The following is a 13,313-nucleotide window of genomic DNA, read 5'->3' as shown; positions in this document are numbered from 1 at the left end:
TTTTATTGTTTCATGGGCTGCCATAGCTAAATGATTCTTCAATTTGTAGAGAGTTCATGGATTTTGAGTCTCTCCATACTTATATAACACCTGTTTCACTAAACTCTATCATAGAGACTCTGGTCTAGGAAATATGGAGAATATATGCAAGGTCAAATATAACATTGCTGGGGAAAAAAACAGTTTGAATAGATAGTTAAATTTATAGCTGAAAATTGTCTTGTTATGAGATGTTTTTCCCTATACAGTCAGAGAATATGTGTGTGAAGGTGTGTGTATGTGTGTGTGTGTGTGTGTGTGTGTGTGTGTTAATTTTGATCCTTGAGGATTTATGGGAACTTGTAGATAAAAGAGAGGGAAAAGTGGAGATACTTATTTTTTTAACCTCAGAACTGTCTTAACTCATTTAATGGGGAAACTTTTTAAAAGAGAATTTTATGAGTAATTGGTAGAGTCACAGCTTGGCAAGACTGTTTCCTGTATTTATTGAAGAAAAAGGAAAGGAACATTGTAAACTTATTAGTTCTTCAGAAAAGGACTAAATTTAATGCATGTTGAGCAGAAACATGAAGAGAATTCTCCAAAGATATTAATCAATATTAGAAGTGAACTAAGGAGGAGCCAGGTAGCACAGTGAATAAGAGCACTGGCCCCAGAGTCGGGATGACCTGGGATCAAATCCAGGCTCAGACACTTAGCACCTACCCAGAAACACCTGGACATGTAACCTTGAGCAAGTTACTTAACCCCAATTGCTTAGGGGTGGCCAGGTGGCTCAGTGAGTAAGAGCACCGGCCCCAGAGTTGGGATGACCTGGGATCGAATCCAGGCTCAAATACTTACCACCACACCCAGAAATAACTGGCCATGTAACATTGAGCAAGTTACTTAAACCCAATTGCTTTAAAAAAAAAAAAAAAGAAGTGAACTCATGTTGAAATTGTGTTTCCAGAAGTGAAGAGAAATTATCTGCTTTACAATGAGGGTTTGAGGCAAATCTGAATGTGATCTTTCTTATAGTAGAATTACTCTAAATAATTATCTATACATTTAATCAGATGAGATTAAAGAATGTACTACATAGAGAAATGAGTAGTTACTTTAGAAATGAAGGTTCCTACAGTTTATTAAATAAGAAATATTTGGGAACTGTAGTGAAGGCTCAAGCTAATTAATTAATGAGGAGACTGTAATTGTATTCATTAGAAAGAAACATACCCATTGGGATAATGAGATTGAATTTGGCAGTGGATCAAATGGCAAGTGGAGGGATTACCTACCTGGTAATAAATAAATCCCAATAGACTTGCTATATTTAGACTTACCTAGTTTTTGCTGGGCAAGTTATTCTTGGTTATAAGCCTACATCTTTTGCCATGTAGAATATTGGAGAATACTGTATTCTAAACTTCCCACTCCTTCATAGTGTGTGTGATACTAACTGTAGCTCCTTGGCAATTCAATCCTTTCTTTCTGACTGTTTATAGTATTTTTTCTTTGACCTTGTAATGTTCATTTTAGGATTTATTTCAGGTTACTGAAAGATTCTATTTCTACTTCTCCCTCTGGTTCTAAGAGATATCAGCAGTTTGCTTTTAAGATTTCTTAAAATCTTGGGGAACTGAGTATAATAGTATTCTAGCATCTCAGGGAAAGCTCAGGTTGAAGATATGTAACTTACCAGTTCTCCCAAAGTGGTTAGTTCCAGGGCAAAGTTAGATCTCTGACGCTTCCCTTCACTTTGTCCTACCTCCCACTCAGCCCATTCTGTTCTCTGCAAGTTTCTGGTTTTGTTTTGGATCAGAGCCATGGTAGATGGCTGCTGGAGTTGCCCACTATTAGACAGGTGGGAAATTCAGCTGGTACAGAGTGACAGAATTACAGGTTCCTCTTTAGCCTAAGGTGACTACCCTGATGAACTGCTACAGGCTTTAGAGTGGGCTAGAAGTTGAAATGGAGAACCTAATTTGTTCCTGGACTTTGAGCTACGTAGCCGCTGCTTGCTTTTGAACCTGCTTCTCTCTCAGTATACAACAAAAGCCTACAATTACAACCTACTTCAGAAAACCACCGCCAGCACAGGTCTGTTTCTTATTCTTCCCTGTATTTGTGAACCAGAATTGAGTTATGAATACCTAAAATGTCCGTTGAAACCTGTTCCTGTGCTTGCATGAGATTATGGTGCCCTGGTAAAAGTCTAGGACTTTCTCTTGCTTTGTTGTACAGTTTCTTCAGTGCTCCATGCTACAAACTCCTGGACAATCCAAGAGTCCCCAGTGTCTACATTCTTTTTTATTGGTCTTTCTATGTGGATCTGGGCTGGAAAAAATGACTCATTTGTGACTTTTTCTTAAATTTGCCATCAGACTTTGGTCTGGTATAGTTTCTATATCTATTTGGACAAGTTTTGAAAAGGATTTCATTGTATTTCTTCCTGCCACTTTGCCATCTTAACTCCACCAATACCTAATAATTAATAATTTTGAGGGCTACTACTTTGTAATGTAGGTTGTGTTTTGTATTGTTTTTCATACTTTTTTTTTAATATTTCCCTTAAGAATCTATATTTTTTCTTCCAAATTAATTTTGTTCAATTCTAAAAAGAATCTTTTCAGCACTTTGATTATTATAACACCAAAAAGCAAATTAACTTACAAGTATCATTTTTATATTGATAGAAATCAATCACAAGCAACTGTCTCTTTAATTAGTTATGTCCATTTATGTCAGAGTATTTTGCATTTGTTTTCAAATTATTTTTTTAAATCAAAAGTACATTCATTTCTGTTTGTCTATTTATTTTCATCTTCTTAGATATTTGTCCCAATATGAATTTGTTCTTTATTTAATATCCCTTGTAAATTAATGGCACTTATAAATTTGTAAAACATACTGTACACATATACCTTAATCCAAGTCACTGAGAAAATTTTTGCACAGAATAGGAACAAGGACAGTTCCACTGGTCAGACATAGCCCTCAGAATTGAATTCTCAGTTCATTAACTATTACTCTAGACTCTTGTAATTCAATCAATTCTTAATACATTTAAAAGTTGAACATCATGAGAGATTGACAAAAGCTTTACTAAAATCCAGGGATGTACATTTCTTCAATTTAGCTGTAAATTCCTTAAGAGTAGAGACCATGCCTCTCATACAATGCTTCCAGCTCAGTGCATTGCTGATTGCCTTGCATATAATATGTACTTAATAAATTATTTTGAATTAAAAGAGAAAATAGTTTTTTAATATTTCCTTGACCAACTGCCAACTACAGTGCTTTGTGATAAGTACTTTTATAAGTTTCTATTTCCCATGGTAATGTAATAGAACCTTTCTCCTGCTGTACCATTTTCATGTAGCAACTATGCATTTCCTCACTATCATCTCCTAAAATACTTAGTGTATAATACATGTAGTCCTACGATTGATATATAAATACTTGAGCATCACACAAAAGAAAGAATATAACATAACATTTTCCTTTTTTGTAATATAACTATGAATTTTCAACTGTTTGGTGAGTCTTACTTTATCAGTTTGTTTTTAAATTATTTGGATTAGATGTTTTAGAATAGCATTTAAAAAAAGAATTTTGAACTTACAAAGAACATTTGAGTACTTGAAAATGCTTACCCTCTTTCTATGAGTTTTTATGACTTCACTCTAATGGTACAGATGACTTGGAAAACCAGATTTTTAAAAACAATATTTTATCGTTTTCAAGAGTTAAGGGATAATTTTACTCATGATATTTCCCCCCATCAGAACCCCAAGTGTCAAGTCATCCTGGGTAGCTAGGTGAAAGAGTAGCTTTCTGAGGTGCCAAAAGACAATCATAAGAGTGGCTACTATTTAGATATGGTGATAGAAATACATTGTGGAATCTCCTTTTCCCAGGGTTACTATTCCAAATAATGAGTAGAAAAGTTTTAGGTTTTGTTTTCTACACACCCTGATAATTTTCTAGTAAAATCATACTATTGTATTCCCACAATTTAAGTAGAAGTTTTGCTGACAACAGGACAATGAAACTTTCCCTTCAATATCACTCATTTATCAGTACCCCAAGTATATCATTATATTTCATATTTGAGTGTTATTTTTTAGATAAAAAGAAAACTTCATTATAACCTACACATTTCAAGATGATATGTACTATCAAATTGTATAGAAGTACAATTTAGAAAAAAGATCTAATTATACTAGATCCAAATCACTCTATCATAAACTGAAATATTTTATCTGTCTTATAATTAGGCAAGAAAAAATTTAGTGTTCAATAAAATTTCACAATAAATAGGGATCTGGGAGAAATGAAAACACTATTTAAGATAGCAAAAGAGGAATCTTTCCAGTAAGGATCAATTTTCCAGGAAGCCAACAAAAACAAATGTTTCTGGAAAAAAAAAATAGGAAAAAAAAATTTTTAAGGTTCCAATGACTATGTAGAAATCTTAAATCAATTCTGGGGGAATTTGAAATGAGAAATAAAACAGTGGGAAACACTTTCAAGCTTTAATATGGCATAAATAGGTGAAAGAATTATTTTAAAAGCCAGGTCAAAGGGTTATTTATTGAGGACATTCATTTTCAAGGTTTTCAAAAATGTCATCTCATTGTTCGTGTTTACATCAGACTTTGCAGATAATTTAGATGGGGATATGTGGACAGGAAACTTAAAACATTTGTAAAATTGAATTTGATCTTATTTTGTTTTTATTGTTTTGCTCATGAAATCTTCTGGAAACACTGGCACTGAGTTACCAGGAGAGTACAATTTACAATTATATGCAGAATGCAGGCATGTCTGACTTAAGCTTCTAACATAGTAAGTGATCAGCCTTTTTCAGTAGTACAGTTTTCATATCCTTTGCTGCTAGTTTTTTTTCTTTCTTTTTTTTAAGGATACAAAATCAAGGTACAAGCTAGGGCAAAATGGAGTTATTTTCAGTATGAATATAATGGTGGAAGCTATTTGCAATATGAACAATGCCAAGAGAGTCTGGAACTCAAGCAATGTGATCCTATATAATCTTTAAGAGTTATTGCCAAGACATCACAGCATGGAGGTCTGACAATTAAGTTTTCCTTATGGCAAAAGACCACACAAAACTAATGAATTGCTCTGGAACTACTGTGAAATAGCCCAATTATGCTTTGCGTTCAGGGCTTGCTAGCCACACCTGTCAAAGTAAGTTGAATTTTCTAGAGAACTCAGAGATATCTCCAGTCTTGCTGCCCACCTCCCTTTTCCCTCTCTCCCTATTACATAAGGGCTGACACCCTATGGCAAATACAAGAGGACATGAAAGAGAACCAGCAGACACAATGTGGAAATACTCACATTGATGTGATGATAAGTCTGTTGGTATACTGGATCTTGGAAACAGTGTCTACTAAACACAGCTACTAATAAATATGTGGTTAGAGGTTTCTAAACCCTGAACTTTAGTTCCTAAATTCCTGTGGTATAAAAGAGGGAGGTGATCAGCTTATTTTAATCAATGAAAAAGGCCAAATAACACATTAAGATGTTGCCCCCTACTGTTATAAATTGAGGAATAATGGGTTTTTTTGTTACACATTTTATTTACTAGTAATGATATATTCTCTTTAAGTGCAGCAGGTTTTTCATGGTTCAACTAACACTTTATGATTATATTAAGAGCCATGTAGTGATTTGTGATGGATACAGAATTGAAATTTTTGCTTCAAAAATAATTCCTCAGTTTTAGACCTTTCTTTCCATTTTGTAGATAAGTACAAATTATTATGCATGACCAATCCACCAATGTAATGTTTGGTCCTACTGCTCCAGAGAGGAAATATAAACATACCAACAGCATGGGAACAAATGAGAAGAATTTGGTCGAAATTCTCACAGCTATGTGGCATAAAATGATTGTAAGTATTGAACTGTGATGTAATTTCACTCAAAAAGCATTTGAGTTATATTTATCTCTTACTTTCTTAAGGGACAAAAATGAAGATGAACATTTTTAACCAATTATGATGATGAAGCAAGTTGGTGACTAAAAATGCAGACAACTATATAAATAAGAATCATCAAGCTAGGCCAAGCTTATTTTATTATGTACACTCTGCATTCTAAGTATTAATAACTTCATATTGTAAACATTAAGCATACTGAGTTAAAATTCAAGGCCACAATATTTCTAATTATACATTGTGTGTGTGCATGCACACATGTGTGTATGCACGTGCGTGTGTGTGGTTGTCTTTGGTTGGCCGAGATCAACTCGTAGTGTATAAATGCATAAGTTATATAATTATTATCTAATAAAGAGGAAAAAACCCACTGACTTGTATACTTCATTCTTACAAACGCACAGCATTTGTGATTTAAAAAGGAAAAGTGATGCCCACTTAACCAAAACATCTCTGTGATTTCTGATAATGTCAGTCAGCAAGGCTCTCTCTTACCTTATGCCCCAAGATAATGGTGAGGTCCTGACTGTTTCTTTTATATATCAGATTATTCCAGTTTAAAAAAAAAGCAACTTTAAAAAGTGATGTGCAATCTGACTTCTGAATTTCCCACTACTTTTCCCTTCAAGATTAGCAGGGTCCTCTCTGTGTGCTAGGGACGGCGTAACGCTGATAATGGTTTACCTCATGTCCTAACAATCATTCTCCAAGGTCCAATATTAACATTTTAGCAGTTTCTTTCTTGCTCTTTGTTGCTCTCTTCTTCTCCTTCTCACTAATATCGCACTGCAGACGCAGGCTCTTGTTCTACAATCATACACTTGTCTTTTATACACATTCTCAGTCCTACTCTTTGGATCATAGCAATCTGAAATGATGAGGAGTCTTCACAGTTTGAAATAGCTGAAAGCCCTTCATTTTGATTTTAATCAAAATATCAAGTGCCATTGTATTCCACACATTGGCTTCCACAATAAACCACTCTGAATCTGTGTGTAAGTATGTGTATAAATTCATATACACACACATGATATATGTATATATATACATACTTCTATTTTAAATACAGGCAGAGTTTTAAAAATGAATTCATATATTGCATGTTAGATCAATATTGTATTATCCTAATATTGTAGTATAGTCCCAGTTAGCATGTGGATACCAAACTTTACACTGAATCTTTTAAACTTACTAAAACCACATTTCTCTTGATCATGATCACTTCATGCTTCAACTTACATTGTCTTTCATGATTGGTCCATATTACATTTTAGCCTAATCTTTGCCTTTTTAAGTATTCATTTTATTAATCCCCTATACCTAGAGGACTATTTGATCTCTCTCCACCTCTCACTCTCACTCCTAGCCTGAAATATAGTCAACTTTTTCCATTCCTTTCATTCCACTTTTGATTCATGTTCTCTCTAGCAGACTTTATAAAAATTCAATGGGAAATTTATAATGTAGAGGAATGTCATTTTTTCCTTTAGTAGTAAGTCCCCAAATGGGAAGGCATATGGCTGGCTGGAAGCCTGGTATTGGGGTAGATACTTCCAGTTGATGAATTCCAGTATGGGTTAGGGGCAGAGAAGAAACTGGAAGATGTCACAGGCAAAGCAGGAGGATGAGGAGCAACAAAGTTCATCTTCTGAGGATGAGCATGATAGGAGCCCATGTAAGGGAGGTCTGATGGATACTTGTACAAAGAAGACTCAGGAGGATGGGGCTGTAATGCCTGGGCAATTCCATGGAAGTCAAACTTATAAGCATAACGCTTGCCATGAACTTTAGTCATTATATTTTTGTCATAGTAGTAACGTAATGCACGACTAAGCTTATCATAGTTCATGTTGGGTTTGCTTTTACGTTCTCCCCAGCGACGGGCAACTTCATCAGGGTCTGTCATCTTGAATTCTCCATTGGTGCCTTCCCAAGTGATGCAGTTGGAATTTGAGCTGTCAGATAGAAGCTCCAGAAGGAACTGCCAAAGCTGTATCTGTCCGCTCCCTGGAGTGGGGGGGGGGGGGTAATCAATGAGAATCAGTCACATAAAAAATAAAAACATTCTCCCATTGGCTCTTTTGGTTGACATCTATGCTGATCTGCTTCATTCAAGCCTCTCATGAAGCTGAGAGAACTCCTTGTTAGGTAATGTTCAGACTGTTGACCAAAGTTTTGACTAAAATAGAACTTAATTTTCTCCCCAAACCCAAATTTTTCCTAAATTTTGCCAATTGTGTTGGAAACTCTATTATTTTTCAATCTTTCAGATTCACAATCTTGGTGTCCTCCTTGTTGCCTCATTCCACCTTAAATAGTCAATCAGTTCTCAAATTTTTCAGGTTCCCTTTCCACAACATATCTCATATCTGACCTTATCTCTCTACTTACATAGAAACCAGGTTAGCTGAGGTTATTATCACTTTCTTATTAGAGTATTGCAATATCTTCTTAATTGCTTTTCCTGCCTCAAACCTCTTCACATTCTAGTCTATCATTCATACAGCTAACAACCTAAAGTGCAGATCTGACTATGTCATTAATCTACTGAATATAATACAGCATCTCCCTTTTTCCTAAAGTATCAAATATAAATTACTGTCTAGCTTTGCAGCCATTTCCTAATCTGTCTCTAGCCTCATCATATATTATTCCCCATCCTGTACTTAGGAATTCAGCCAAACTGGCCCTTTCTATATTGCTCCCATTACAGCATTCCACCTCTTTTCTCTGTGCACTGCACTCTCCATTCCCTTATGCATGAAAAATACTTTGAATCATGTAATGTATCTCTTCCTTCAATTTATGGCTCAAGTGCAATCTTCTATATGAATTTTTTCCTAATCCATCTTAATTGCCAGGGCCCTCCTTCCTTATCTAGATTTTTTTTTCTCTTTATAAATATTCTGTATGTGCTTATATATTTACTTGTTACTTAGTTTCATTCTTTTTATTTGTATTATATTTAGTACCATGATTAGACCATAGAAAGCATTTAACAAATACTTAACTGATTGGAAGTACACTTAAAAATGTATTTGTAAAGCCTTGACATTTTAGAACCCTCATTGTTTTCTATTTTTGTAAATAAAAATGAAAAATTGTAAATAACAAAATTACATAATTCTATTTTTATTGTATCCAATTAAATCTTTCAAAGTAAAATAATGAAAATCAGATTTAAGAAATCAAACTCCTAAAATTTGCAAGTAAAACTTAATGGTAGAAAATTCTAATATAATTCTAGTAAATTATATAAACATAAATTCTGATATAATATATTCTAATATATTTTGTTAGATCTCAGAAATCAAAACTTTCCCCAGAACCAAAAACAAACTAGTTAAATAGGGAATTTTAGGGAAAAATGTTTTTTTTTTTCCAAACCATATCACCATTCCTAGTATTTAACCAAATACATGACAATTAAAAAATAATGTTTCTCTTTTATTGCAATGCTGATTGTGTTATACTATTTTTAGAAAGCCCACATACCCCACCTCTATTCAAAAGTCTGTGAAACAATGAATGATTGCAAGTAGTATTCATAAGCAAAGAGAGACAGTGATAAAGACAGATTTGTTGTTCAGTAGTTTTCCAGTTGTGCCCAACTCTTAATGAATTTGGGGGTTTTATTGGCAAAGATACTGGAGTGGTTTGACATTTCCTTCTCCAGCTCATTTTACAGATGAGGAAAATAAAGCAAACAGGTTTAAGTGACTTGCCCAGGGTCACACAACCAGTAAGTATCTGAGGCCAGATTTAAACTCAGGAAGATTAGTCTTCTTGGCTACGGATGAAGCATTCTATCCACTGTGCCACCGAACTGCCCAGAGCAGAAATGGTAAATGCAATTAAAAATTCAACTATAAATGAATACCTAAAGGGAGGAGGCCTTACTCAGAACTATGTAGCTGTAGGTTCCCTGGCTTTTTAATGACTTACCCATATAATTACTACTATGAAATTATGTTCAAAGTTTAACAACTTTACTTGAACTTTTTTCTTTCTCTTTTGAAGGACAGAGGTCTTTTATTCTTCTTTAATTTCCAACTCTTTCTCCCTACCATCTTCCCTACCCAATAATAGACAAGGAAAACAAAACTTATTATAAATTTCTGCATTAGCCAGTACTCCCATCACCCCCACCAAAAAAATCAAGAAAAAGAAAGATGAAAAAAAAATGGCCTTCTGAGTTGATCAGTTAGCTATCTAATGGGATAGTATATTTCATCATGAGTCTTTTGGAATTGTGGTTTTGTTGATTATGTTGATCAAAGTTACTGAGTCTTTCAAAGTTGACTCTCTTTACAATATTACTATTACTATGTAGATTAATCTGCTTCTGTACAGATTACTTTATATCAGTTCATACAAGTCTTCATAGGTTTCTCTGAAACCTTTATGAATTCTTACAACACAATAGTATTCCATCACATTCATATGCCATTAATTTTTCAGTCATTTCCCAATTGATAGGCAATTCACCAGTTTCTAATTCTTTATCGCCACAATAAAAACTATTATAAACATTTTTGTATGGTGAGTCCTTTTCCTCTTTCTTTGATCTCCTCCAGGTATAACCCTAGTTCTAATAATGTTGGTTCAAAGGATATGCACAATTTAGTTGCCTTTTGAGCATAGTTTTAAATTACTTTCCACAATGGTTGGACTAGTTCACAGCTCTACCAACAGTGCATCAAAATATTTGTTTTCACATATCCAGTTCATTAATTGTTATGTTCCTTTTTTGTCATTTTACCCAATCTGATAGTTATGAGATGGCATTTCAGAATTGTTTTAATGTGCCCTTTTCTAATAATTAGTGATTTATTTTTATATGACTCTTGATATCTTGGACTTCTTCCTCTAAAAACTGCCTATTCATTCCTTTTGACTATTCATCATTTGGTAAATGGAACTTATTCTTGTAAATTGAATCAGATCCCAATATATTTGAAGATGAAATCTTTATCAAAGAAATTTGCTACAAAGGTACCTCCTCTCCAATTTCCTGCATTGATTTTGTTTGTGTGAAAACTTTTGAGTTTGATATATCAAAATTCTATCTATTTTACTTCTAATTAATCTATCTCTTATTTGGTCATAAACTCTCCCCCTACCAAGGATTTGGTACAAACAAGGAGTTCAGAACAAACAAGTAGTTTGTTCCTTGTTCGACTAAATCTGCTTATAATATCACTCTTTATATCTAAATCATGTACCCATTTTGAACTTATCTTGGTATATTCTGTGAGATCTTGGTCTGTGTCTAATTTCTGCTAAACTACTTTCTAGTTCTCCCAAAAGTTTTTTTTAATCAAATAAGTTCTTCCCTTAATTGTTGGGATCTTTGGGTTTACCAAACACTAGATTACTGTATTTGCTTCTATATATTGTATCTCTAGCCTGTTCTGATCAACTTCTCTATTTCTTACCCAGCACCAAATTGTTTTAAAGACAATTCAATTCAAATTATAAGTTTGTAATATAGTTTGATATCTTGTGGTGCTAGGTACCCTTACTTCACATTTTAAAAATTGATTCCCCTGATATTTTTTTTAACTTTTATTCCTCCAGATGAATTTTGTTATTATTTTTTCTAACTCAATAAAGCAATTTTTTGGTACTTTGATTGGTATGGCACCAAACAAGGTAGTATTGTCTTTTTGTTATATTGACTTGCTCATGAGCAATTAATATTTCTCCAGTGATTTAGATCTATTGATATTTGTATGAAGAGTGCTTTGCAATTGTATCCATTATAGTTTCTGTGTGTACCTTGGCCAGCAGAACCCAAATATCTGATACTGTCTAAAATTATTTTAAATGGAATTTCTCTTTCTTCCTGCTGGATTTTGTTGGTAATAAACAAAAATCCTAGTGATTTGTGTGGGTTTATTTTATATCTTGAAACTTTGCTGCAAGTATTAATTGTTTCAAATAACTTTTAGTTTACTCTCTTAGGTTTTCTAAGTAACACATCATGTCATTTGCAAAAGGTGAATGTTTTCTTTCCTTGTTTCTTTTTGATCCTTTAATTTGCTTTTCTTGTCTTACTGTTATAACAATAAGGGGCAGCTACATGGCACAGTAGGTAGAGTGCTGGTCCTGGAGTCAGGAAGACTCATCTTTCTGAGTTCAAAACTGACCTCAGACACTAACTGTGTGACCCTGAGCAAGTCACTTTACTCTGTTTGCTTCAGTTTCCTCATCTATAAAAAATGAGCTGGAGAAAGAAATGGCAAACCATTTCAGTATCTTTGCTAAGAAAAGCCCTAAATGGAGTCATGAAGTGTTGGGCATGACTGAAAAAGACTTAATAGGAAAAATGACTATAAGATACATACATATATATGATACATATAAAAATGTAAACAGTTTAACATTGTTTAATCTCTTGTGATTTCTCATGATTCCTACATGAATGTCAAATTTTCCATTTGATCCTCATTTTTTCATCAGAAATACTTGAAAGTCTTCTATATCATACCCAGCTAAAGTGAAGAGTATTGAGAGGAGGGCAACCAGCATAGGAATGAACCTTCAGTCCCCAAATGAGCATTATAAGAAAGAGCTGGGTATGATTAATCTGGAGAAGAGAAAATCAAGGAGTGATGATAACTGTGTTTTTTAAAGAGTTATCACATGGATGACCAATTAAACTTGTTTCATTTGGTTCCAGAAGGCAGATTCCAAATAGGTTAGAATTTCAAAGAGGAAAATTTGGATTCAGTGTCTGGAAAACCTTCTTTAACAGTTCAAACTGCCCAAATATGCTATGGGCTGCCTCGAGATAAGATATTTTCCCCCTCCTTAGAGTTCTTCAGAAAGAGGTTGAACAATAACTTGTTGAGGATGTTATAGTGGGTATTTGTTTGCTTCTAAAGTCCCTTCCAACACATAAATTCTGATTCTTGTGTAGAGAGACACAAAAAGCACCAGCATCTTACCAGGATTTGCAAGACGGCTACTTGTTGGTCCAAGAATCTGATATGGATCTATGCCAAAAATGCAAAGAAGCAAATTATATAATGACATGAATATGACTTTTTGATAAATAGTTCAGTTAATAAGCAAGTATTATGCACCCACTGGATGCAGATCACTGTGCTAGATAATAGGGAAGGTACAAAGATAAATGTCATGGTTCATTGTGAAGGTCTAGTCATCAAACCATGATGTCTATCAAAGTCCTATAGAAATTAAGATTCTTAAATCATCTGTTATTTTTCTTTTTTTAAATTTGTTTCTGGTAATGTGGAATTGCATTACTAAACTTTGGTATAGTTAAAGGATTAAAACTATTCACAAACTGTTTAAGATTGTACTACTTTTAGGAATCATGGATGTTTTCTT

At 33.9% G+C, this 13,313-nt stretch overlaps 2 protein-coding genes across 7 annotated transcripts in view; one reads left to right on the top strand and one right to left on the bottom strand.

Annotated features, from left to right (window-relative positions):
- KCNJ15 (potassium inwardly rectifying channel subfamily J member 15) overlaps positions 1 to 13,313 on the top strand; it is a 108,164-nt gene that overhangs the window by 89,158 nt on the left and 5,693 nt on the right. For 2 of the 4 annotated variants that reach the window (XR_011165836.1, XR_011165837.1), the window contains 2 exons: positions 5,762 to 5,909; positions 7,832 to 8,029. The gene's annotated coding sequence lies outside the window, so the exon portion shown is untranslated. Of the gene's footprint in view, positions 1 to 4,909; positions 5,197 to 5,761; positions 5,910 to 7,831; positions 8,030 to 13,313 lie in introns of those variants that run through there. The other 2 variants (XR_011165838.1, XR_011165839.1) reach the window with 2 other exon arrangements.
- Positions 6,078 to 13,313, bottom strand: part of ERG (ETS transcription factor ERG) — a 172,831-nt gene continuing 165,595 nt past the window's right edge. For all 3 annotated transcript variants that reach the window (XM_069075014.1, XM_069075012.1, XM_069075013.1), the window contains exons 9-10: positions 12,908 to 12,955; positions 6,078 to 7,961 (exon numbers count right to left, since the gene is read on the bottom strand). In XM_069075014.1, the coding sequence (XP_068931115.1) occupies positions 7,441 to 7,961; positions 12,908 to 12,955 (569 nt within the window). In that variant the 3' untranslated portion in view covers positions 6,078 to 7,440. The remainder of the gene's footprint in view (positions 7,962 to 12,907; positions 12,956 to 13,313) is intronic.

Source organism: Petaurus breviceps, unplaced genomic scaffold, assembly GCF_028583685.1.
Source record: "Petaurus breviceps papuanus isolate PSGF00001 unplaced genomic scaffold, PetGlider_PUasm1.0 90897, whole genome shotgun sequence".
Lineage (NCBI taxonomy): Eukaryota > Metazoa > Chordata > Mammalia > Diprotodontia > Petauridae > Petaurus > Petaurus breviceps.
The sequence above is the reverse complement of the archived record's forward strand: the minus strand, read 5'-3'. Positions and strand labels throughout refer to the sequence as shown.